The sequence below is a fragment of the Marmota flaviventris genome, chromosome 2, assembly GCF_047511675.1.
Source record: "Marmota flaviventris isolate mMarFla1 chromosome 2, mMarFla1.hap1, whole genome shotgun sequence".
NCBI classification, from domain to species: Eukaryota; Metazoa; Chordata; class Mammalia; order Rodentia; family Sciuridae; genus Marmota; species Marmota flaviventris.
In genome coordinates this window covers 135,695,225-135,721,812 of record NC_092499.1, presented here as the reverse complement: position 1 = coordinate 135,721,812, position 26,588 = coordinate 135,695,225, and the positions used below count along the sequence as shown (strand labels likewise).

The following is a 26,588-nucleotide window of genomic DNA, read 5'->3' as shown; positions in this document are numbered from 1 at the left end:
CAGGGGACATCAGGGAAGGGCTGCTCAGAAGTGGGATGGAGCCAGACATGGATCTGGAGACCTGGACATTTTCTGCTTTGCAGACTGATGAAGAGAAGCAGCAGAACTTGCCTGTGGTAATGCCGGTTTTTGACAGAAACACCTGCAGCATCCCCAAATCCCAGATCTCTTTTATAGATTACTTCATCACAGACATGTTTGATGCTTGGGACGGTAAGAAATCTTATAGCATATCTTCCTTTAAAAAACAAGAAACTGCATATTAAATAGCAAATAGTGCATCTGAACCCAGAACACACTTTGGGGCTTAGACTTTTAAGAGGGGATGAGAAGAAATGAACCATCATGGAGGGATGGGTGTTCTTTGTGCATTTTCTCACTAATACCCCAACCTGCAGGAGGGGGCAAAAAGCCTATCAAATAAAAGATTATCAGAGAAAAAGACCCCACTGATATTCCCTGGGCTCCTTGTGCCCTGAGGGCTGCACAACAGATAAATGCCAGATCCAGTGAAGCTGATCAGAGTGCTAGGTAGGGCTGATTCAGGAGTTAATTTCATTCCAGCTTCTGGGTGTGTTTTCCCACATCTCCTTGGCATTATGTGCCTACTCCATCTGTCTCTGTTCCTTAAAATGCTCTCACTAAAACTAGGGGCTGGGGTGTGGCTCAGTGGTGAGCTCTTGCCTAGAATTGTGCAGGGTTCTGGGTTCCATCCCCAGTCTAGGGGAAAAAAAGAAAAAAAAGGCAAGCCTAAATCTGTTTAACAAAGTCACAAAAGGACATTGCATTCCTGTCTTTCTCTCCAGCCTTTGTGGACCTTCCTGACTTAATGCAGCATCTTGACAACAACTTTAAATACTGGAAAGGACTGGATGAAATGAAGCTTCGGAGCCTCCGACCTCCTCCTGAGTAGAGCAGGAGGCCTCATGGGCCCTGAAATCTTGTGCCTCCAGTCATTTGGAATTCCTGAGGGCAGCCAGAGTTCCTTAGGCCTTCAGTATTAAGCAGAACCATTCCCTCATCTGCAAAGCCTGTAAAACACATGGTGACATCAGTAACCACCTGCAGTCACCAACCGATACCATAATGTCAGCCTTGGCCACTAGCAAGGGCTGCAGGGGCTCTTCAGAAAAGCACCTGAGAACCAGTTTGCATCAGCCTCCTGTTCACATGAAGCCTCGGTCATACCTACAGAGGGGTACTGATGGATTTCCTGCCAGTGACAGACTGTCTGGCTGCAAACAGTTGCTCTCAAATATGTTCAGCACTTCAGAACAGCTAGTGGCAATCGGATCTTTAGCAACTTTTTTCACATCATAGAAGGTGCAATCACTCACTTTGGAACACTACTGAAAGTGACTTCTCTTTTAAAATTGAGTAGCAAATAAACAAAAGAGAAATTTTGTAGTTGATTATTAATCAGTTATTAAAATGTTTATTTATTTTATTGGAAGTCCATATTTTCTATGAGTTTAAAAACACTTCAAAGCCAAAGCCAACATCACATGCCATGACCAAATTTACACGATTGGTATCATTATGCATTACTTGGTGTACAGACTTATTTTCATAATGCAAATTTAAAAATGATACATTTTTACTTCACTATAGAAATATTTGTGTATGTTAAACTCCTTTCTGATTGATACTATTTGAAAAAAAAAATGGTTTGGTTTGGACTTATAGTAGAGAACTAAAGGAGAAGACTCCTTTCATCATATAGAATCTAGGCTCTGAACAGGCTGATTGATGTGCTTTGCAAGTGACATCCCAAAGTAAAATTACACCCTTCTTGATTTGTAAAGAAAAATTAGGACTTAATAACTTTTTCTTAAAATTCTATAATTGGATTTCCAAAAGTCTGCTTCATTTTGTACTGTTTCTAAAAAACATTCCCTATAAAAATAAAATGCAAACAAACATGGAATATTTAATGAATTGACATTTTATAACCAACCAGTTTTCATCTGCAGTGGGGAATCTTTGATTCCAGAAATTTATAAGGGTTCTGTATCTTCACATTTTGAATAAGCATAATGCCATAAAAAAATGACACTTGATGACAGGTCAAAGCATTAGTTGTTTCATTTTAAGCTGGTATGTTTTTTCCAGATAAAAATGAAATTAAACTTTTTGTTTTTAAGAAATCATTTGTTGCCCTTTCTTTGGGTTAATCTTTTTCTCAACAAATACATCTTTATTTTACAGACCAGATTAGTGAATGATTTTTCCAAGGTGGCATGAGTCCAGATGATTATATTGAAAATTATTGGAATTAACTTTAATTCAGCAGCCTAGGGCACATGAGAGGGATGACAGAGAGACTTTGCTCAAAGATGGGTCTTTGGGTACCTGGTACCCATTAAGAGATGTCAGAACAGTGGAGGGCCAACAGGGTCAGCCTGAAGGGGTCTCTTTGTCTAGGGAAACAAAGGATCCTTTTTTCTGTATTAAGGCAGTCTGATCATTGTGTACTGAGCTAGGTAGAAAGCTCTCTCCTCCTCCTCCAGGTGCCAAGAACAAAAAGAAAATGAACCACATGAGCAACTCAGCCATCATGAGGTTGGAGACAGCAGTGCATATAATATATGGAATTTTCACCACAAAGAGCCAATAGTAATTGAATAATCTGAAAGAGACACCAAGCTGCATATGCTTAACTTGTCTGAAGAGATAAAAGAAGCAATTAACTACAATAAACCAAGAGAATTTTTTAACAGAATAGATAAATTTGGAAAAGAACCATATAGACTATCAAGCTATGGATGATATAGTCAAACAGTGTATAGGTTTAATGGGAAACCAGATGTGACTAAAAAGAGAATTTGTAAATTGGAAAACAAGTCAAGGACTCACTTAGAGTGTAGTATAGAGAAATAAAAATGGAAGATACCAAAAGAAAACTTAAAATATGAGGGTAGAAAATATGTTTTAACAGATCCAGAAAGGAGAATAAATGGGGAGAGGCACTACTCAGAGGAAGACTGAGAGTTCCTCGTGATGAATTCCAAGTAGGATATGTGTTAGCTTTCCATTACTGTGACAAATATCTGATCAACTTATAAAGTGAAATGTCAGTTTTGGCTTATACTTTTGGAGGTTTCAGACCATGACCTATTGGCCCTGTTGCTTTGGACCTTTGGCAACCAATCATACTAGAGCAAGGCTGCTCATCTCATGGTAGGCAATTGAGGGAGAGGGAGAGGAAGAGGAGGGACTGGGGTCCCACTGTCCCCTTCAAGGGCAGTTCTCAATGACCAGAGGATTTCCTGACTACGCCCATCTGTTCCCAATAACACCAAACTGGGGACTAAGTTTTTACAACATGGGCCTTTGGAGTCCTTTATGTATTTCAATACATAAAATAAATCCACATAACACAGTTAAACCAGGTAACATTGAGCACAAAAAGTAGAACTTAAAAACTAAGACAGATCCCTGACAAAGGAAGTAGACTGCCATCAGACATTTCATCTGTAACAACCAGAAGACAAAAGAATAACATTTTGAAAATACTGAAGGAAATTATCAACCTAAAATTACTTACCTAACTGTAATTCAAGATGAAGGTAAAATAATTTCAAACATATAGACAGAGTTCATCACAGACTGCTGTGTAGAGAACTGCTAAGAGATGCACTTCTGTAAGATGAATCCCATAAAAAGAGGTAGGTTGCAGAAGGTGAGCATGCAGAGACTGGTAAACAGTTGGACAACACAGTATTTTGGAGAAAAAACTACCAGGGACAAGCAGGAACGAAGGAAAGCACATATACAAAATAGGTAAGCTAAATGTTTAGGAGGTCAAGAGAGATTTGTTTTAAGTTTAGGGAAATTATCAAAATAATAAGGTATGGAACTCAAGATCATTGAAAAGAAACCAAAGAAAAACAATGTTATTAATGCACCCAATTAAAGACAGATATAAAGAAAAGGCATGAGTTGAAAAAGATAATGGCAGAAGTACAAATAAAAGATGAGAAAAGATTTCTGTTAAAAAAAAATCCTTTTGACATTGAAATGTGGAGAACATTCTTAAAACGACAAAGATTTAACACAAAAGAAGTACAAAAATTCAGTCAGGCATGGTGATGCATGCCTGTAATCCCAGTGGCTCTCAAGGCTGAGGCAGGAGGATCACGAGTTCAAAGCCAGCTTCAGCAAAAGTGAGGTGCTAAGCAGCTCAGTGAGACCCTGTCTCTAAATAAAATACAAAGTAGTGCTGGGGATGTGGCTCAGTGGTTTGAGTGTCCCTGAGTTAAATCCCTGGTACCATCCCGCAAAAAAAAGTATAAAAATTCTATATGACAAAATATATAAACCAAGCTTTAAAAAAAATGCCACAGATTTGGAGATGACCTCTACAACTAGCAAAATATTCATAGCCAGAGTTTATATTAAAATGCCTATAAGTCAATATGGGCAAAACCCAAACTATTTTACACCCTTCAGATTAACAACAGTTTTAAAGTCTGATCATACCAAGTATTGATGGGAGTATGGGAAAATGAGAACTTTCAAATATTAATAATAGGAACAAATGATTGGTTCAACCACTTTGGAGAGCAATTTGGAAAAAGCTAAATTTTCCCAATCAGCAACTTTATTTTTTGATTCAAGAGGACCTTACAAAAATGCATTAGAAAACACATTGAAGGGGCTGGCATTGTGGCTCAGTGGTAGAGCGCTTGCCTAGCTTGTGTGAGGCACTGGGTTCGATTCTCAGCACCCAAATAAATAAATTAATTAATTAAAAGTCCATTGACAACCCTAAAATATTGAAAAAGAAAAACACTTGAAGAATTTTTACTCTAGAATTCTGTCATGGTGAAAAAGTAGAGACAGTATAAATATCTTCAGTAGAAGAATGGATAAAGAAATTGTGATAGGGTATTCAGAGAGGGGCATGGGGTGGTAGACAGTTCCTAAGATGGCTCCCAATGATCCCTGCCTCTTGGTATTTACCAACTTCCTTCTAGCTAAAGATATAGCAAACGTGATAGAATGCCACTTCCACTTTTGGCTACAAAAGGAAATATATTAGTTTCCAAGGGATACTTTAACAAATTATCACCAACTGGGTGTCTTAAAACAATGTAAATTTATTCTCTCCTTCTTCCTGCAGCCAGAAGTCTGAAAAGAAGGTAGACTTTGAGGGAGAAACCATCCCATACTTCATTTTTAGCTTTTGGTAATTGTCAGCAATCCTTGATGTTCCTTGTCAGGTAGATGCAACATTCTAATCTCTGTCTCCATGTTCACACTGCCTTCTTTTTTTTTTTTTTTTTTGATGGTGCTGGGGATACAACAGGGCCTGGTGCATGCCAGGCAAGCACTCTCCTGCTGAGCCACACCCAGGCCCATGAAATTAATAAGGTCTCTGACCAAGACCAAAAGCATACACTCCAACTCCACAATGGCAGTGACGTTGGCTGTTGGAGAGGGTACAGTACTGAGGAGACCTTCAGAAAGAACTACCTCTACATTTTTTGTTTTCAATGGAAAAAAACAAAAACAAAAAACCCTAAACTAAAACCAAACTAAAGCATATATATAAGCAAAATGATTTTAAGTCTGGCAGTGAGTACATTGGTTTTTGAGAGTATTTATTGCTATACTTTACTACATCCTGAAATCTTCCATAATTTTTTAAAAATATATGGAGACCATGTCTGGTAACAAGCATCTATAAGAATATTTTGTCTTTCAATATAGAAAGTCTGAGGGCTGGGGTTGTGGCTCAGTGGTAGAGCCCTTGCCTAGCACCACATTAAAAAAAAAAAGTTATTAATAAAAAGGAAAAGTCTTTCTGATTAGTATACATAAATGGAAGCCATATTTTGAAAACCTGAAAATTAAAATATTTTATATATCAATGGGGAAACATCTAATTCATTTTATAAAAAGCTTATTTTTACAATATTGATTTTTAGAAACTTTCTTCTCTCACTTCTGGGGATTGAGGGGATTGAACCCAGGACACTCTACCAGTGAGCTACATCTCCAGCCTTTTAAAGCATTTTAAAATTTTGAGACAGGTCCTCACTATTTTGCGGCAGGCTGGCCTCAAACTGTCAGTCCTCTTGCCTCAGCATCCCAAATTGCTAAGATTGCAGACATGTGCCACCACCCGTGGATATTCAGTAGGGGAAAAAAAAATAGGAAAATAACAAAAAGTTCATAGAAAATATATAAAAGGTTCTTAAAACTAAAGTTCATGCTGAAATTAATCTATAGCAAATTAGAACCAATTTGACTACATTTTTTCAGATTGAAGATAGCATGTTAATATGTATGGAAACAGGCGCTCTCATACTGGCAGGTAAGTGTAAGTTAGTACAACCTTCATGGAGGACAGATCTGCCAAACCTTTCTAAATTACAAATGTACATGCACAGTGATGCAGCAATTCTACTTCAAAAATTTTGGCCTAAAGATATTCACAGGGCTGGGGTTGTGGCTTAGTGGTAGAGTACTTGCCTAGCATGTGGTGAGACACTGGGTTTGATTCTCAGCACCACATATAAATAAATAAATGAATGAAAGAATAAATATACACCCAAAACTAAAAAATAAGATATTTTCACACATGTGGGAAATGATGTCCACCAAATTATTTACTGTTACTGTTTGTAACAGTAAAAGATTGAAAAAAGGATTAAATGCATATCATTCACAAAAAGCAAGAAAATTAGTTATGGTATGTCTATACAATGGAATACCATGCAACTATAAAAAATGAGACACTTGTTTTACATCTCCCACATTTAAGGAGCTCAGAGGTTCTAACAAGTGGAAAACTGAATAGACTAGCATAAAAACTTCTTGAATGTATAAAAGTAAGGACAGAACAAATGGCTATCTCAAAAACAGGAAAGACCAATAGGCAATACAAGAAATCATGGCTTTCTGGAACAGACTCATAACAGCCATAAGAACCAGAGCTAGGGCAGGAAAACCTGAACTGGAATCAAAGAATTGTTGGAGGCAGCAGACACTGAGGTCTCTTCTCTGGGCATGGCCTCTGTTACCTCCTCTGGGAATCCTGCTGCTTCCGCGGTGGTCACTGCTGCTGAACCAGAAGTCTCCTGTCAGTCAATTGCTGTCTGCACCGCTATCACCATGCTGCCTCTGATTCTGCTGCTGCCAGCCTGAGGTTGCCTGGAGGTTTTCTTTCTGGGTGCTGCTGTCACAGAAGACACTGCTGCCCTGGATGCAGCTGAAGCCAACACTGCTGCTGACCCCCCAAGATCGCCTGGTGACACTGCCACTGCAGCTGCAGCTACTGCTGACCCGTTGCCTGCTGCCAACAACCACAGTCACTATGGCTGCTACCACCCCCTAGAGGTCTGCTTCCAGGAAGACTCCAGGTTTGGTTGCACATGGCAGCACCCTTTTTGGGACACAGCCAAGGGCCTGGGGCCTGGGTGCCAGCAGGTTTACCATCACAAGAGCCTCTGTCTAGGGACTCCAGCTGGGACCTACACATCCAGGGTAGGGTGCCTGTAGGTTTGGAGGAACCTGAGATCTTCCTGCTGAGAGTTCTGGTGGCCCTTGTCTTGCTGCTGCATCTTGGGGTTGCACCTTTGCTTGAGTGTATCCTTGGTGATCTCTCTGCAGTAGGAGCAGCATTGAGATTTTGGGACTACAGCATGGCTGAGCCTGAGGTATCTGAAGCCCAGATTGGTGGGATAGAGACTGGGTCTGTGAGGGCTGATCTGGGTTTGATGATCCCAAGAGAGATCAGAGACAGAGCTGAGAAACTGTTGAACACTGACAGAGACAGTTCAACTTTCCAGCAAGATTTTTTTTTTTTTATTTTTTGATTCTCTGATATATCTATTATATTTGGAACAGGATGTTTTTATCCATCAGTATGTGGAGGACAATGATATATGAATGGTATTTTGCATTTTTGTTTTATTCTTATGTCTTTACATTTTTCTCTTTGTTCGTATTCTTCCTCTCTGTCGTCTATTTTCTTTCCAACTTTTCTCCAACCAACAGCCAATCTCTGTCAGCTCCTCTTCCACTCATCCTGTGAATTTTTACTTCTAGCTTCTCTCTTCCTTCCTCACGAATACTGCATATAGCACTACTTCTGTTCTCTCATCCACCATTTAAAATTGTAAATTGTTATACGGGGTAAAAATGGGAGTTCATAACCCACTTGAATCAAATGTATGAAATATGATATGTCAAGAGCTTTGTAATGTTTTGAACAACCAATAAAAATAAATAAATAAAAATAATAAAAAATTTTAAAAAATTGTAAATTGTTTTAACAAATATTCTGTTTGTACTATAGACAGTTATTGAACTCATCATGTTGGTTTAATGTGAGAAAGCAGTAGATGCCTCAGTGGGAGCTATTAGGTTTATGGCTATATATTGTGTACACTGTGTGCTGTTGATATTGATCTCATCAGTAAAGGCAAAGCACTGGAAACATTCAGGGACACTATGGATCTATAGGGTAGAATTTATCCTGCCTTAGATCCATACTTTTAGATGGGAAAACACACTAACAACATGAGAAAAAAAGGGAATAAAGTGTCCCAAACAAACCAAGATACTTCCAACAACAGAAGCCACTGATAACACAGTAGAAGAAATGTCCAAGAAGGAATTCCGATTGTATATAGTTAAATTGATATGTGAAGTAAAGGATAGTATAAGGAGTGAAATCAAAGAAAAGATACAGGAAGTAAAAGACCACTTCAATAAAGAGTTAGAGATTGTGGGGGGCAGGGGAAGCAGAATCCTCGAAATGAAGGAATCAGTAAACCAAAATTATAAATTAAATAGAAAGCATCACCAACAGATTAGACCACTTGGAAGACAGAACCTCAAACAATGAAGACAAAATATATAACCTTGAAAGTAGAGTTGAACATGCAGAGAAAATGGTAAGAAACCTTGAACAGAGCATTCAAGAATTATGGGATAACATGAAAAGGCCAAATTTAAGAGTTATCGGAACAGATGAAGGAGCAGATACAAACCAAAGAAATGCACAATCTTTTCAATGATATAATAGCAGAAAATTTCCCAAGCCTAACAAATGGAATGGAAAATCAAATACAAGAACCCTAAGTGTACAAAGGGACAGCAGACCCACACCAAGACACATTACAATGAGAATGACTAACACTCAGAATAAAGATAAAATCTTAAAGGCTGTGTGATAGTAGGAGCAAATGTGACTCCATTTTGTTTTATGACTTCATCCTGTAAAACAACCATGCCAAGTAGAAGCATCATGACTGGAGCAAGATGTTCTTTTCCTTTTGCTATAGAAACTTTTAAGAACATGGAACTACCTAATGGGGTATTGTTTCTATAACTAGGGTAACGGGCTCTGTTTCTGTAACTGGGGTGACTGGGATAACTGTGATTGGTCAGGCTTCCCTCCGCTTGACTGCACTGTCCCGCTTCTGTAACCTGGCTTGCTTGCATTGGCTAGACCCCCCGAACATCCCTTTTGCGGTTTTCAGGCTTATAAAGGAGTGCCCTTGCAATTGTTCGGGGCTGATCAGGGGAACAGCTTTATGTTCTGGTCAGCCGCCACCGGTGTGCTTCAATAAAGGCTTGATTCGATTATACATGAGTGGTCTGGAAGTCAGCTTATGAAACCCTGGGACGAAGCTTTAACTATAACATTTGGGGGCTCGTCCGGGATCCATTTCTTCCCTACCCTCACACCAAATTTTCCTCCAACGACGGGCCTTTGGACCTTGGCCCTGGAATAGAGGGGAGCTCCTAAGAGACGTTCCTCAGCCTCATTCCGAGGACGACTCCAATCCATCCTAGGACACTCTGAAAAGCCTCCTGCCGGCTGTCAGTTCTGGTGAGTCGACTCTTTGGGGGAAAAGGTCAGATTGGATGCAGTCGCTTACACCTTCCCCGGGACAGGACAAGACATTGTCACTGTCTCCCTGGAGGTCTCCCTGTGAGACCTCATCTGTATCTGGGGCCCACTGGAGGCCTCCCTGCAGGGCCTCATCTGTCTGGAGGCAGGACGAGACGTGGTCTCTGCCCCATTAGAAGTCTCCCTGTGTGACCTCAGCGATTGTTGCTTGTCCTGTGTCTGTTCTGCTGTTATTTCTCCAGTGTCTTCTGCCGTTGGTCATTTGTCCAATGTCAGTTCGCTGGCCGTTTGTTCTGTTTGCGGGGTCTCTGCCCCATTAGAGGTCTCCCTGTGTGATCTCAGCGATTGTTGCTTGTCCTGTATCTGTTCTGCTGTTTGTCGTTTCTCCAGCGTCTTCTTGCTGTTTGTCATTTGTCCCGTGTCTGTTCGCCGGCCGTTTGTCTTGTGTTTATCTGTCTGTGTGTTGTGCGCGGGCCCTTTTCTTGCTCTCATAACCGCTCTTCTTTCATCAGGACTCCTTCACTCCACCGACATCATGGGACAAGGAAGCGCTACAGAGCTCTCTACCTGGACCCCTTTAACTTGTTTTCTTAACAATTTTCAGGACTTTGTCTGTTGGTTTGTTTTTGTTTGTTCCCTTTGTGTTCTGTGTTAATTTCTACCTCAGTTTGTTTCTAATGAAAAAAAAATGGTTAAAATGGTTTTAACTGTGCTCACTACAGCTTGCATTAAAATGTAAAGTGCTATCAACAGGACTAAAAGAATTGTCAAAAGTAAAAGCTAAAGGTAAAAAGAAAAAGGCATTCTAGAGATTGTCTTCATTTAGGAACTGGGCCAGGTGGCCAATTGGGTAAATCATGTCAGTTCCTATAGAGGACAGATTAAAACTAAAGTGTTTAATAAAATTATTATTCCTAAATTGTATAACAAAAAACATAATTTTATCTAGAAAATTTGGCTTTTGTCTCTCAGTATTTGCAAGCATGAATAACTCCCAACTATAAAAAATAGTTCAAAGATTTTTCAACTAAAAGTTGGTGGCCGCTATCCAACAAACCAGAAAAACCAGTTTAAAATGGGACCTCAACCTGGGGGAATTCTCCTAAGGAGACCAATGAAGCTGCATCTTTGGGAAGTTCCTCCAGGGAAAAATAAGCCCCCTTCATTTGTCTATGTTCCCTCAACTCTTTTCAGCTTTCATGAACAGGACCACCTCAGGAAAAAGGTCAGAAAACTTTTAAAATTCTATATTTGTTAAATTCAAAATTTTGATCCAATATGCCTAAGTTAATATGTTTTTCTGATTATGCTCTGCTTTATTCTAAGGCCAATTTACAAGGGTTAACTCTCAATCTAATAGGTTTTAAAAAATAAGCTACAAGGCTTTTGTTTGTTTGCTTTGTGTGGGTGCACCAGTGTACTGTCTGTCTATATGTATTGCCATGTCTACATGTATTTGGTACAAAAAAATTGACATATGAGCTCATAAATTAAAATTTTAAAAAATGAATCCAAATACTTTTAGTTAATATAATTTAAAAGGTTCAATTCAAATTGGGAAAATAAATAAAATACAAATGTCTTTAAAGTTACTAATGCACAGTTTTGTTTCTAGATGGTTAAACAGCTGTTAAAATGTTAATGTCTATAAAGTGTCTGACATCCATTTTCTCTAGGATTTTTATTCAACAACACAAAAAAGATTGCTAATACTATTCAATACACTTGTCTGATACCTTGTTTTTTTAAAAAAAGATACATAAATTTCATCTAAAGGTATATGAAATTAATCATGGATGTGTTTGTTAGAGACATCGAATTGGTTTACAAAGTTAAAATGCTGACTGTTAAATATAATATCAAGTACTCTTAACTCCTTAAATTCCAGAAGGTAAAATATTTAAACAATGTTGGTGTTTTCATAAATTGGTAAACTAAAAAGGAAATTTAAAATTATCTTGTGTTATTATAAAAACAAGGTTACTGTAAATTACAAAGTCCCAACAGGTATAATTCTACATATAAGGAGTCAAGAGGTTTCAACTGTACTTCAATTAAAGTACTGTAAATTACAAATATTTCATCTTATTAAAATAGATTAATTTATCTAAATTAAAAAATTTATAAGTTTTATTTCAAGATACAAACAAAAAAAGGGTCAATGGATTAAAAATTCATTAAAAAGTTCTAAATATAAAAATATATTTAATGAAAAACATTTCCAGGTAAAAAGTCTTTATGTGGTAAAGTATAATTATAATACATCTAAGTAAACAACAAAAGGGTCTAATTAAGTTATATAAGGGTCTATAAATAAAAGACAAATATTAAAAGGTTTATATGTAACTAAGTTGGTTATATATGTAACACAAATAGTTAAAACTATTCAAGGTTGTTCCCTAAGGACAAATAATAATGTACTGATATATTTATATGTTAAAATTACAAGAACTTCTAAAAATATTAATTACATTATGTCTGTTGAGTTTTATCCCTTAGAGCAAGTAATCTTGGAGAAATTAAGGTTTGTACATCTGTGGCTAAACAGCAACTGTTATTTTAAAGTATTGTCCTACATTACAAAGTCTAGATTTTCCTTTAAAAGCTAACCTTGGTTAATATAAAAACATCAACAAAAGTGTGGTACATTACTCTTCTTTACAGATTAAATGTGTTCATATCTTTCAGGTATACAAGTCTTTAAGGTAAAAGCATTAAAGAAACATTTTATAAAGCTGGTATTCTCCAAACTAAAATTGTCTGTAATGGTAATTTAAACTTATAAAGATAATAGATTTTATTGGGGATTTATTTATATTATTTGATGTTTTATAACCAAATCTTATGTTAACTTTTACACTAAGATATAAAATTTTAAAGGTATTTTAAAAGATAATGAAAGCCTGGTCTGTTTCAAAATTAATATTATAAAACATTTTGTCACTTTTCCATATGGAAAAAAATGTTAAGGGCTCTCAGCCTTTCCTTAATTAATGTTTCAAATATATGTCATATTGTGCTAGCTAACATTCATACAGAGTAAGAAGACAATATATGTAAACTTTATAAAATGATATCTAAAAAGAGAGCAAAGATCAGCTTTAGAACTAAAACACTTTACCTAAGATTGTGAAGAGCCCTGCCTTACCTGAGATAAGGCTCTGCCTCCCACCTTACAAAATGTCAGAATAACTTCAAAGTAGGCCAGATTTCAGTTAATTTAAAGTTATATTCAAAGATTAATTTTATTACAAAGATTACTGTGATCTCAAATAGAAAATATAATGTATAACTCAGCCAAGGTTCAAAATTATATACAAGCTAAATATGTTTTTACTATTGTTAATTTCACTTTGTATTTTCATTATGACTAAAAAAATGTGACCACTACACTCAGAGCAACTAAGAGACCTTTACTGTGACAGTGTCTGATTAACGCAAAGAGAGGGAGGGAGGGAGGGAGAGAGAGAGAGAGAGAGAAGGAAAAAAGTAAATGAGAGGGAAAGTGAGAGAAAAAGGGGAGAGCAAGAGAGGGAGGACCTGGCAAGAGAGAGTTTTTATACCCAAAATCTAATGGGGTCTCTGGGTCTGCAAGCTGCCTTGTTGGCATACAGTGATTGGATCATACAGTAGATGCTAAGGTGTCATCTTCTGCCTTCAGGCAGATCTTCAGCATTACGTAAATTTATAAATAAAATAAGGATATTGTGTTATGAAAAAATAAACTGTAAAGTTATAAAGATTAAAGTTAAAGCCCAGCATTCTTACTTTAAAACTGGTAAAACTGACTTGCTGGATGTTTAAGGCCAAATTTAAATATTAAGGTTAAAATAAAGGGGCAAAAGAAACCAATATTTGGCCCTTGCCCTCTAAGTCAGCCTGAACCCAGGACAGGGGAAAAAGCTTTGCAACTCCGGGCCACATAACCTCCCGATAAGGGAGATTAATGAGACCAATGGAGAACAGAAAGCCAATGAGTGTACATGCTGCAAAACAGGAGGGTCATTTAAAAAGGAGACATGCCTGATGCTTCCAAGGGAATCCATTTGGTCAGCAAGACCTTGACCCATCCTAATGCAGATGACACTAACAGAACTAAAATGCTACTCACACGTTCCCCAAGAATGTCCTCCGAGGAAACTCAGCTGACTCTTACCAATAGATAGAAACAAGGTCAGTTTGGCCAGCTTGGTCTTAAACACCTAGCAAAAACAGTTAAAACCAAAAGGTACAGCCATTCCTGGACATTTAAAAAGAAACAACAGTTATTTTAATGTAACTTAAAATGTACACTAGTGTTAGCATCCACCAAAATAAGACTGGAGGCAATAAAAGAAAAATTCTTAGGCAAAAATGCCTGATAACTATCAATAAAAAACTGCCAGAAGTTTTTAGTCAGTTCAAGGCCTATAGATCTTCCTAACTTCCTACACAGGTAGATGTAATCAATATTTATTAATATAATTATCTAGCCTTAAGTAACAAAAGGATCTTTACTGAACACAGTGGTCATGCCAAAAAGGTATTTTTACAAAACTCAGATGACATTAACTAATTTAACTAAATAAATAATAAATTTAACTGATAATTCTGACAATGTTAAAGATCTATGTTCCCTAAAAAAGTGCCTTATTAGGCTTTGTTAGGCCTTGTTATGGGGACATTTTCTCAGGTCTTCTGCCTCCTGGTAAACAATTATTAGTTTCTGTCATTTTCATGATATTCATGGACAGGTTCCAGATGCTACAACTGCTATTTTGTATTAATCTTACTTCAGTACTCATGTCTTTCTGTTTCTCTCATAGAAGTGCCCACCCCAGGTGAATTTACATCCTGTTCTTCCTGAGCCAGATTTTTACCATGGACTCCTTGACCCACTCAGTTTCTTAAAAGGGACTCCAAACTGCTTGCCCACTGCACATCGCCCCCCTTTCAGCTGGAAGTAGCAAGAACAGTCATCGCCCTTTTCCCTTACAGCAGTTGGAGGTCCCTAATATTAGAGGAAAAATTACAGTCAACATAGATGTTCTCCAATATGTCTAGCTCAGGAAGATGTACCTGGGAAACTACTCCCAAGATCACCCTGGGTGATCTCCCATAAAGAGACACTTGCTTCCACAACCTAACTTATAAGTGGGACAACTCCCCCATTCACCAAAAATTGTGCTTCTCGGTTCCCACTTCTAACTCCATGCCTATATCTCCAACCTGTCAATAACTCTGAACTATGTAACCTACTATTTTGATGGAGTAAAGGGAAAAGAACACCTAGACTTTTTAAAAGGCCAGGCCCCTACTGATTTATCAACATAGACTGGCTACCCCCATTTTAGTTCCCCTCCTGGCTGGTTTTGGAATCCCTCAGCCATCAAATAGATATAGATTTAGGAAAACTAGAAAGATCAATCTCCAAACTAAAGGTTTCACTTTAGTTTGACAGAAATAGTCTTACAAAACAGATGAGGTCTAGATGGTCTCTTTCTGAAACAAGGAGGACTTTGTATGGCTCCAGGAGAAACTTGACTCTATGAAAACCATTCTGGGATAATAAAGAACAGTTTGGCGCTTGTGAAAAACAGGTTAAATGAAAGAGATGAAACACTAGAAACTTCAGGCAATTGGTTCCAAAACCTATTCTCATGGTCCCCTTGGTTGACTACCATCATTTCAGCCATAGTTGGGCCCCTAGTCCTTCTCCTGATTGTTATTACCGTAGGACCTGCCTCTTAAAATCCCTCCTAAACCATATACAAAAGAATGTAGGTGAGGTCAGACTTATGGTCTTGTGAGCCCAGTTTAGTCCCTTAGACACAGAAGGTTGGAACAAAAACTGAGGCCTAATGATGTGCAAGATTGACATCAAACCTACTAAAACCAGTGGGGAATGTGATAGTAGGAGCAAAAGTGACTCCATTTTGTTTTATGACTTCATCCTGTAAAACAACCATGCCAAGTACAAGAGTCATGACTGGAGCAAGATGTTCTTTTCCTTTTGCTATAGAAACCTTTAAGAACACGGAACTACCTAATAGTTACAGAACTATTGTTTCTGTAACTAGGGTAACGGGGCTCTGATACTGTAACTGGGGTGACTGGGATAACTGTGATTGGTTAGGCTTCCCTCCACTTGACTGCACTGTCCTGCTTCTGTAACCTGGCTTGCTTGCATTGGCTAGACACCCCCCCCCCCCGAACATCCCCCTTTGCGGTTTTCAGGCTTATAAGGAGTGACCACGTGAGTGGTCTGGAAGTCAGCTGTAAGAGACAAAGAAAATCAAACTATATATAGGGGAAAACCAATTTGGACCTCAACTGATTTCTCAACCCAGACCCTCAGAGCTAGAGGTCCTGGAATAATATATTTCAAGCTCTAAAAAAAAATGGATGTCAACCAAGAATTTTATATCCAGAAAAAATAAGTTTCAGATTTGAAGATGAAATTAAAACATTTTCTGATAAACAAAAATTAAAAGAATTCACAGCTAGAAAGCCTACACTACAGAGCATTCTCAACAAAATATTCCATGAGGATGAAGTGAAAAAAAAAAAGTGAAAACCAACAAAGGGAGGATCTGCACTAGAGGGACATTCAACCAAATGAGAAACTACGACAAATCGAAAACCAGAAATAAATCAAAATGATAGAGAATACAAGTAATATCTCAATAATAACTTGAATGTTAACAGCCTAAACTTATCAATCAAAAGACAGAGACTGGCAGATTGGATTAAAAAGCAAGGCCCAGCAATATGCTGTCCTCAAGAGACTTACCTCATGGGCAAAGACATTAAAGGTGAAAGGATGGGAAAAAAATATGTCACTCATTAATTGCTTCAACAAGCAGGGGTTTCCATTCTCATTTCAGATAAAGTAGACTTAAAACCAAAGTTAATGAGAAGAGACAAAGAAGAACATTCCATACTTCTTAAGGTTAGTATATATAAGCAGGGCATAACAATTATAAATATTTATGCCCCAAACAATGGAGCATCTATGTATATAAAACAAACCCTTCTCAATTTCAAGAGTCAAATAGACCACAATACCATAATATTGGGTGACTTTAACACACCTCTCTTACTACTGGTCAGGTCTTCCAAATAAAAACTAAATAAGGAAAAAACTAAATAAGGAATCTACAGAACTAAATAATACAATCAATAATTTAGACTTAACAGATATATATATATAGAATATTTCATCCATCAACGAGCAAATATACTTTCTTTTCAGCAGCACATGAGTCTTTCTCTAAAATAGACCATATCTTATTCCACAAAGCAACTCAGTAATACAAAAAAACAGAGATAATACCCTGCATTTTATCAGACCACAACTGAATGAAATTAGAAATCACTGATAAAATTAAAAACAGAAGATACTGTAATAAATGGAGACTAAATAATACATAATTGAATGATGAATGGATAGTAGAAGAAATCAAGGGTGAAATAAAAAAAATTCTTAGAGGTAAATGAGAACAATGATACAACATATCAAAATCTCTGGGACACTATGAAGGGAGTACTAAGAGGAAAGTTTATTGCATTGAGTGCATTTATTAAAAGAACAAAATGTCAACAAATAAGTACAATACTACATCTCAAAGCCCTAGGAAAAGAAGAACAAATCAACACCAAAAGCAGTAGGAGACAGGAAATAGTTAAAATCAGAGATGAAATTAATGAAATCAAAACAAAAGAAACAATTGAAACAATTGACAGAACAAAAAGTTGGTTCTTTGAAAAAAATAAATAAAAACAGATAAACCCCTAGTCTTGCTAACAAAGAGAAAACTCAAATTACTAAAATACACGATGAAGAAGGAAATATCACAATGGACATGTCTGAAATTCAGAAGATATAGAAACTATTTTGAAAATTTATACTCTAATAAAATAGAAAATTTCGAAGACATCAACAAGTTTCTAGAGACATAAGACCTACCCAAACTGAAGGAGGAGGTCATACATGCATTAAACAGATCAATTTCAAGTAATAAAATAGAAAATGCCATCAAAAGCCTACCAACCAAGAAAAGCCTAGGACTATATGGATTCTCAGCCGAGTTCTACAAGACTTTCAAAGAAGAATTAACACCAATACTCCTCAAAGTATCCATAAAATAGAAAAGGAGGGAACCCTTCCAAACTCATTCTATGAGGCTAATATCACCCTGATACTAAAACTAGACAAACACACATCAAGGGATATCAAACTAATATCCCTGATGAACATAATGCAAAAATTATCAATAAAATTCTGGCAAATTGCATACAAAAACATATTAAAAAGATAGTGCACCACGATAAGTGGGATTCATCCCAGGGATGCAGGGTTGGTTCAACAAAAGGAAATCAATAAACATAATTCATCATACTAATAGTCTTAAAAAGAAGAATCATGTGATCATCTCAATAGATGCAGAAAAAGCATTTGACAAAATACCGTACACCTTCATGTTCAAAACACTAGAAAAACTAGGGATAGTAGGAACATACCTCAACATTGTAAAAGCTATATATGCTAAACCAAGGCCAGCGTCATTCTAAATGGAGAAAAATCAAAAGCATTCCTGCTAAAAACTTGAACAAGACAAGGATGTCCTCTTTCACCACTTCTTTTCAACATCATCCTTGAAACTCTAGCCAGAGCAATTATACAAAACAAAAAAAATTAAAGTGATAAAAATAGGTAAAGAAGAACTCAAACTATCACTATTTAATGATGATTCTATATCTAGAAGATCCAAAAAATTCCACCAGAAAACATCTAGAACTAATAAATGAATTCACCAAAGTAGCAAGATATAAAATCAACACCCATAAATCAAATGCATTACTATACATCAGTGATGAACCCACTGAAAGATAAATTAGAAACTAACTACTCCATTCACAATAGCCTCAACAAAACAAAACAAAAACTGGGAATCAATCTAACAAAAGAGGTGAAAGACCTCTACAATGAAAACTACAGAACACTACAGAAAGAAATTGAAGAAAACCTCAGAAGATGGAAAGATCTCCCATGCTCCTGGATAGGCAGAATTAATATTGTCAAAATGGCCATATACTACCAAAAGCATTATACAGATTTAATGCAATTCCTATTAAAGTCCCAATGACATTCTTCATAGAAATAGAAAAAGCAATCATGAAATTTATTTGGGAAACATAAGAGACCTAGAATAGCTAAAGCAATCCTTAGCAAGAAAAGTGAAAACAGGAGGCATCACAATACCAGACCTTAAACTATACTATAGAGCTATAGTAACAAAACAGCATGTTATTAGCACCAAAACAGATTTGTAGACCAATGGTACAGAATAGAGGATAAGAGACAAACCCACAAAAATACGATTATCTCATACTAGACAAGGGTGCCAAAACCATTCACTGGAGAAAAGATAGCCTGTTCAACAAATGGTGCTGGCAAAACTGGAAAACCATATGTAGCAAAATGAAATTAAACCTCTATCTCTCACCCTGCACAAAAATCAACTCAAAGTAGATCAAAGACTTTGGCACTAGAACAGAGACCCTGCACCTTATAGAAGAAAAAATAGGCCCAAATTTTTACCACATCAGCCTAGGATCTAACTTCCTTTACAAAACTCTTAAAGTGCAAGAAGTAAAATCAAGAATCAAAAAATGGGATGGAATCAAACTTTTAAGTTTCTTCACATGAAGAGAGCACCCACAGAATGGGAGAAAATCTTTACCACATACATCTCACTTAAAGCACTAATCTCTCCAAGATATATAAAGTACTCAAAAAAAACTTAACATTGAAAACCAAATAACCCAGTCAATAAATGGGCAAAGGAACTTAAAAAACACTTCACAGAAGAATAAATACAATTGATCAACAAATATATGAAAAAATGGTCAACATCTCTAGCAATTAGAGAAATGAAAATCAAAACTACACTGAGATTCCACCTCATTCCAGTCAGAATGGTAGTCATCAAGAATATACACAACAATAAATGTTGGCAAGGATCTGGAGGAAAAGGTACATTTATATGTTGCTGGTGGGACTGCAAACTGGTGCAACCACTATGGAAAGCAGTATGGAGATCCCTTGGAAAACTGGGAATGGAACCACCATTTGATCCAATTCTTCCAACCCTTGATTTATACCCAAAGGACTTAAAGTCAGCATACTACAGTGAAGCAGCCACATCAGTGTTTATTGCAGCTCAATACACAATAGCTAAACTATGGAACCAACCTAGGTGTCCCTCAATAGATGAATGGATAAAGAAAATGTGGTATATATACTCAATGGAATATTATTCAGCTTTAAAGAAGAGTAAAATTATGGAATTTGCCAGTAAATGGTTGGAGTTGGAGAATATGATGCTAAGTGAAATAAGCCAATCCCACAAAACCAAAGGCCAAATATTTTCTCTAATATGCGGATGTAATTCACATTAAGGAAAAATAAGAGAACTAGAATAGTTAAAGCAATTAGCTAGGGAAAAATAGCATTACCTTAGATTAGGTAGAGAGAAGTGATGGGAAAGGAGGGGAGAGGATGTAGGGATAGGAAATATAGTAGAATGAAACAGACATTATAGGGCTGGGGTTGTGGCTCAGAGGTAGAGCGCGCACCTAGCATCAGTGGAGCACTGGGTTCGATCCTCAGCACCACATAAAAATAAAATAAAGATACTGTCTACACCTATAACTAAAAAAAATAATAAATATTAAAAAAGAAACAGACATGATTTACTGTGTGTGTGTATATATATATATATATATATATGACTGCATGACCAATGATTCTGCAACATGTACACTCAGAAAAATGAGAAATTATATCCATCTATGTATTATATATCAAAGTGCATAAATGCATTCTACTGTCATGTATAACTAATTAAAACAAATAAATTTTTTTTTTAAAAAGCCAGTCCCAGAGAACCAAAGGCTGAATGTTTTCTCTGATATGCAGACACTAATTCACAATGCGTGGGGAGGGGTGGAGAATAGTGGTATTTAGGACTAAATAGAAGGGAGGGAAGCGGGTATGGAGGTAAGAATGACAGTGGATGGATCATACATTATTACTCTATGTGCATATATGATTACATGACCTGTGTAACTCCATACCATGAACAACCAGACAAATGAAAAATCATACTCCATCTATGTATGATGTATCCAAATGCATTCTACTGTCATATATAACTAATTAGAACAAATAAAAGAGAGAAAAATAAAAACTGAAGAAACTTGTTGCCAAAAGACCTGCTTTGCACAAAGTTTTAAGAAGTTCTTTACAGAGAAGGAATATAATATAGGTCAAAAACTCGGTCTTCTAAGGAAAGACTATCAGGCTGGGCATGATGGCACAAACCTGGAATCCCAGTGATTTGGGAGGCTGAGATAAGAGAATCAAAATTTGAAGGCAGCCTCATCAACACAGAGAAGCCTCAGCAACTTAGCAAAACCCTGTTTCAAACTTTTAGGGCTGGGAATATAGCTCAGTGTTGAAGCACACCTGGGTTTGATACACAGTACAAAGAAAAAGGAGGAGGAGGAAGACAAAAAGGAGAGGGGAAAGGATAAGGAGGAGAGGGACAGGAGGGAGAGGAAAAAGATTCAAAGAAAGAATAAATGAAGGTAAATAAGAAATTATTAATCTGAAGGAACATTTTGCTCAAAATAGTAGAACAATGTATTCTATTATGGATGTTTGTGTGTATATAATATATATCATATGTATGGCTATATATGTGAAATAAGTGGTGGCAATGATACATGGCACAAGAAGGAGGAGTTAGGATAATTTTATTATAAGATACACTATCCATAAAATCATACAGTGTACTTAAAAATGGGCCTAGATTTGTGAATATAAATTTAAAAATCTAAGTACTAAAATGAGTGAAACGTGTTTAACCGATATTCTGAGAAAGGAATAAAAATGGAATCATAAAATGCTCAGTAAAAACCACCAAAGTCAGTTTAAAAAGAGTGAAAAACAAAAATAGAAATGAAGAACAAAGGCAACAAATAGAAAATAGTAAGAAACATGGGAGATATTAACCTTTGTGAATAATCGCTTCAAACATCAAATGAACAATCAAAGGATAGATTGTCAGAGTGGATCAAAATAAACACAACAGTATGTTGTCTGCAAGAAATTCACCTTAAATGTAGATACATATGGATTAAAATTCAAAATTTAATGTAATCTATCATATAAACAGACTAAGAAGGAAAATTCACACAATCACATTGATGTATGCAGAAAAAGCGTTTGACAGAACCTACTATCCATTCATGGTAAAAAAAAAAAAAAAAACTCAGTAAACTAGGAAAAAGGGGAACTCTTTCAGCTTGGTAAATATCTACCCCAAACTGATAACATAATATCATATATTTTTTTAAAGAGAGAGAGAGAGAGAGAATTTTAATATTTATTTTTTAGTTTTCGGCGGACACAACATCTTTGTTTGTATGTGGTGCTGAGGATTGAACCCGGGCCGCACCCATGCCAGGCGAGTGCGCTACCGCTTGAGCCACATCCCCAGCCCACATAATATCATATTTAATGGTGAGAAACTAGAAGCTTTCCCACTAAGAGCAGGAAAATAAGGATATCTCTTCTTGCCATTCCTGTTCAGGAAGTCCTAGCTAAGTAATAAGACAAGAAAAGGAAACAAAAGATACAACTGATTGGAAGCCAGGCACAGTAGCATGTGCCTGCCTGTAATCCCAGCTCTTGGGGGGCTGACTGAGGCAGGAGGACTTCTTTAGCCCAGGAGTTCAATATCAGTGTGAGCAACAAGACTCCATCTCACACCTGTAATTCAACTGCCTTAGGAGGCTGAGGCAGAAGAATTGCAAGTTCGAGGCTAGCTTCAGCAATTTAGCCAAACATGTCTCTTTTAAAAAAAAAAACAAAAAAAAAACAGATTTATATCATCTCTGAACTAGGTGAGATTGAAACAACTCTTTCCACAAAGAATTTAGTTTTGGGGTTGCTGCCACAGTGATTTCTAATGATTTTAATGACGGAAATCCCCTAAAACATTCTCGGACCATATTCCAGTGTAAATACAGAAGCAGAAGGCTATTATGCCCAAGAACTTTTAGCTTTTCCACTTGATTACACTTGTATGTTTTTCACAAGAGGATTTTCTAATTGTTTTCTGCTTTCAGAATTTTTTTCTAATAATTAAAAAAAAATTATCTATAGTTTTTCCACATTCAGTACATTCCTAAGGTTTTTCTTCCTTATGTTTGCTAAGGTGTAGTCCCCAACTAAACTTTTCCTACATTCATTAGATTTCTCCTACCTGTTATAATAAGTCCTATTTGAAGACTCTTCAAATAAGTCCTATTTGAAGTCCCCAAATTCCTTTCCAGTATGACGTTTCTGATGTTTCAGAAAAGCTGCACGCCCACTGAAGGCCTTCCCACAGTGGCTGCATTCAAAAGGTCTCTCCCCAGTGTGAATTCTCTAATGACAAATAAGGTGTGAATTCTGACTGAAGGCTTTCCCACATTCAGGGCACTTATAGGGCTTCTCTCCAGTATGAACATGATGGTGTTTAATAAGATCTGAGCTTCCCCTAAAGGATTTTCCACATTTATTGCATATATAAGGTTTTTCTCCACTATGAACTCTATGATGTCTCATCAGATCTGAGCTCTGATTAAGTTTTCTCACATTCTTACATTCATATGGTTTCTCTCCTGTATGAGTTTCCTGATATCTGACAAGGTTGGAGCTACCTCTGTAAGTTCTACTACCCTGATTACACTGTGATTACACAGTGTTTTCTTCTTGGTGAATTCTCTGCACTTCCCTAAGTTCCTCATCCTTGCTGAAGACTTTTTCACATTCTTCAAGTTTGTCTTCAGTATGAAGTCTTTTATGTTTTAGAAAGACTGTGTGCCAAATGAAGGCTTTTCCACATTCTTTACATTCATAGGGATTCTCTCTTGTATGAATTTTTTTGGTGTGTAACAAGGTGTGACCTCTGGCTAAAAGGCTTTCCCACATTCACTGCATTCATAGGGCTTCTCTCCTGTATGAATTATCCAATGCCGAATTAGATCTGAACTTGCCCGGAAAGTTTTTCCACATTCAGTACATTCATAAGGTTTTTCTTCCTTATGTTTGCTAAGGTCCAAGTCAGAAATGGAAGCTTTTTCACATTCAAGTTTCCTTCCAGTATGTAGTCTCTGATGTTTAAGAAAAGCTCTGCGTCCAGTGAAAGATTTCCCACATTCTTGACATGCATAGAGTTTTTCTCCACTGTGGAGTCTCTAGTGTTCAGAAGGCGAGAACGCTGCCTGAAGGCTTTTTCACATTCATTACACTTGAAGGGTTTTTCTCCAGTATGAATTCTCTGATGAGTAACTAGGTGTGAACTCGGACTGAACATTTGTCCACAGTGGTAACACTCATAGGGTTTCTCACCAGTGTGAATTCTGTGATGTATAGGGATGTATAAGATCTGAGCTTTGATTGAAGGCTTTCCCACATTCACTGCACATATAGGGATTCTCAGGTGTAGGAGAAGGTTTGAATTTCCCTTAAAGGCCTTTCCACACTCTTTACATTCATAGCGATTTTTGCCATTGTGAATTCTTTTATGTCTAACCAGATTAGAGCTCTGGTTGAAGTCTTTTCCACATTCATGGCATATGTATGGTTTCTTTCCAGTATGGATTCTCTGATGTATAAGAAGATTTGAACTCTAATTAAAGTCTTTTCCACATTCATTAAATACATATGGTTTCTTCCGCATGTGAATTCTCTGATGTATGATCATGTTTGAGCTCTGGTTAAAGATTTTCCCACATTCCTTACAATCATAGGTCTTGTTTATGTTATGAACTTCCTGATATTCAGTCAGTCTTGAGTTCTGTTTGAAGGTTTGGCCACAGACCTCATATCTTATGGGATCTTTCTCCTACAGAAAGTATTTTTTCTCCATGACATCCTTGGCGTTGGTCTCCTGCCATGGATTTCTTGGAGATGAGATTCACTTCCCTGATAACTCTCTCTTGGGATGGGAGATGTCTCACTGCATCTTCCAAGGGGTTTATTCAGTGCTTCAAAATCTGGTCCTCAGGTTCACTGGTATTGACTAACTCACATTCCTGGGAGATGAGCCTTTGAAGTCTTTCTGGTGAAGCTCTTGCTGAATCTTTTTCTTCAGATATTTCCATCTTTGACTTCCACTGTTTCATCTTATTTCTGGTCTCAGAATCTCCAGGCCACCCCAGCCTCCCGCTCGGCCAGGGTCCCCTCTGCGGTTGCCATCGCGCAGCCCCTCTCCTCTTGGAGGCAAGACATTGTTTCAAAATAAAAATTAAAAAGGACTGGGGATGTAGTTCAGTGGAAAAGCACCCCTGGGTTTAATGCCCCAGTACAGAAAAAGAAAAAAAACATATATATTGATTGGGAAAGGGAAAAAAAATAAAATTTTGTTTGCAGATGACATGATCATCTCCCCAACACTGCAAAAAACTTTTAATAAAAATAGTAACCATTTATGGAGATATCCTGGCACACAAAGCAGTGAGATGAGACTGTGGATCAATTTATGTATGAGGCCTGTATCCTTTGAAGGTAGTAACAAAGAAGATCAACTCTCTAATCTTTGACCTAAGGATTCAGCAGGAAAACCTACAGGTGGATAGAGCTGCCCATCCAAGGCTGAGGGAAGGCCCCTGAGATAAATTCATTCCAGAAAAGAAGTCTAGCTCAAGACATGAGATTCAGAATCTCCACACTCCCATCCATCTACCCACCCACACTTCCATCCATCTATCCATCCATTCAACACAGAGCATAGGCCAACTAAGAGCAAGGCAGGGTTATTTAAAAAAAAAAAAAAAAAAAACTTGATTGGTCTCCATCCCTTAAACTTTTGGGAGCCCCAACCTTATCACACATACCTGCTCAACTGCATCTATAGCTTACCTTGTGTAGTGTGTTACTGTAAATTTTTTTTTGCAAAGAATTTTATAGTTTTGCTTTTGACATTATTTGGTTTTACATTAACTCATTTAATTTTTAAATTTTTTTTTAGCTGTAGATGGACAACACCTTTATTTTATTTATTTATGTGGTACTGAGGATCAAACCCAGTGCCCCTCACTGAGCCACAACCCCAGCCCACATTAATTCATTTAACTTGGAAATTACTATTATTTTTTAAATAACAGTAATAGCAGTCATTTCATATCCTTCAGAGGGTTGTGGTTGAGAGAGAAATTCTAACCTACAAATCCTTCTCAATTGTACCAAAATGTTTATCAGTGTTAAATTTCATAACCGTCAATAAAATTAATTTATTCTATAAAAAAATATATCATTTGCATTGTTCCCCACTATCCAGAAATGAAATACTTAGTTATAAACCTAAAATAAATACATATAAGACCTATATGAAGAAAACTACAAAATTCTGGTGAAAGAATCACAGAAGAACTAGATAAATGGACAGATAGTCCTTGTTCACATGTAGGAAGACTCAGTGTTAAGTTGATCTATAGATTTGATGCAACCCCAATCAAAATCCCAGCAAGTTATTTTGTAGATATTGATGAACTGATTCTCATTTTATTGGAGGAGAAAAAGACCAAAATAGTCAACACAAAGTTGAAAGAATGGAACAGAACTGGAAAACTGATATTACTTGACTTCAGACTCACTATAATCAAGAAGGTGTGGTATTGG

At 36.9% G+C, this 26,588-nt stretch overlaps 2 protein-coding genes across 5 annotated transcripts in view; one reads left to right on the top strand and one right to left on the bottom strand.

The window, feature by feature from the left end:
* The window catches only part of Pde8a (phosphodiesterase 8A), a 166,301-nt gene extending 164,154 nt beyond the window's left edge, over positions 1–2,147 (top strand). For 2 of the 4 annotated variants that reach the window (XM_071608578.1, XM_027955601.3), the window contains 2 exons: positions 84–213; positions 807–2,147. In XM_071608578.1, coding sequence (XP_071464679.1) covers positions 84–213; positions 807–913 — 237 coding nt within the window. In that variant the 3' untranslated portion in view covers positions 914–2,147. Of the gene's footprint in view, positions 1–83; positions 214–806 lie in introns of those variants that run through there. The other 2 variants (XR_011706711.1, XM_071608580.1) reach the window with 2 other exon arrangements.
* The window catches only part of Znf774 (zinc finger protein 774), a 596,184-nt gene extending 571,091 nt beyond the window's left edge, over positions 1–25,093 (bottom strand). The window contains 6 exon segments of the mRNA XM_071608600.1: positions 23,297–23,737; positions 24,052–24,174; positions 24,177–24,345; positions 24,347–24,402; positions 24,405–24,798; positions 24,800–25,093. Of these exon segments, the coding sequence (XP_071464701.1) occupies positions 23,297–23,737; positions 24,052–24,174; positions 24,177–24,345; positions 24,347–24,402; positions 24,405–24,798; positions 24,800–25,093 (1,477 nt within the window).
* Between the last annotated feature and the right edge of the window lie 1,495 nt (positions 25,094–26,588).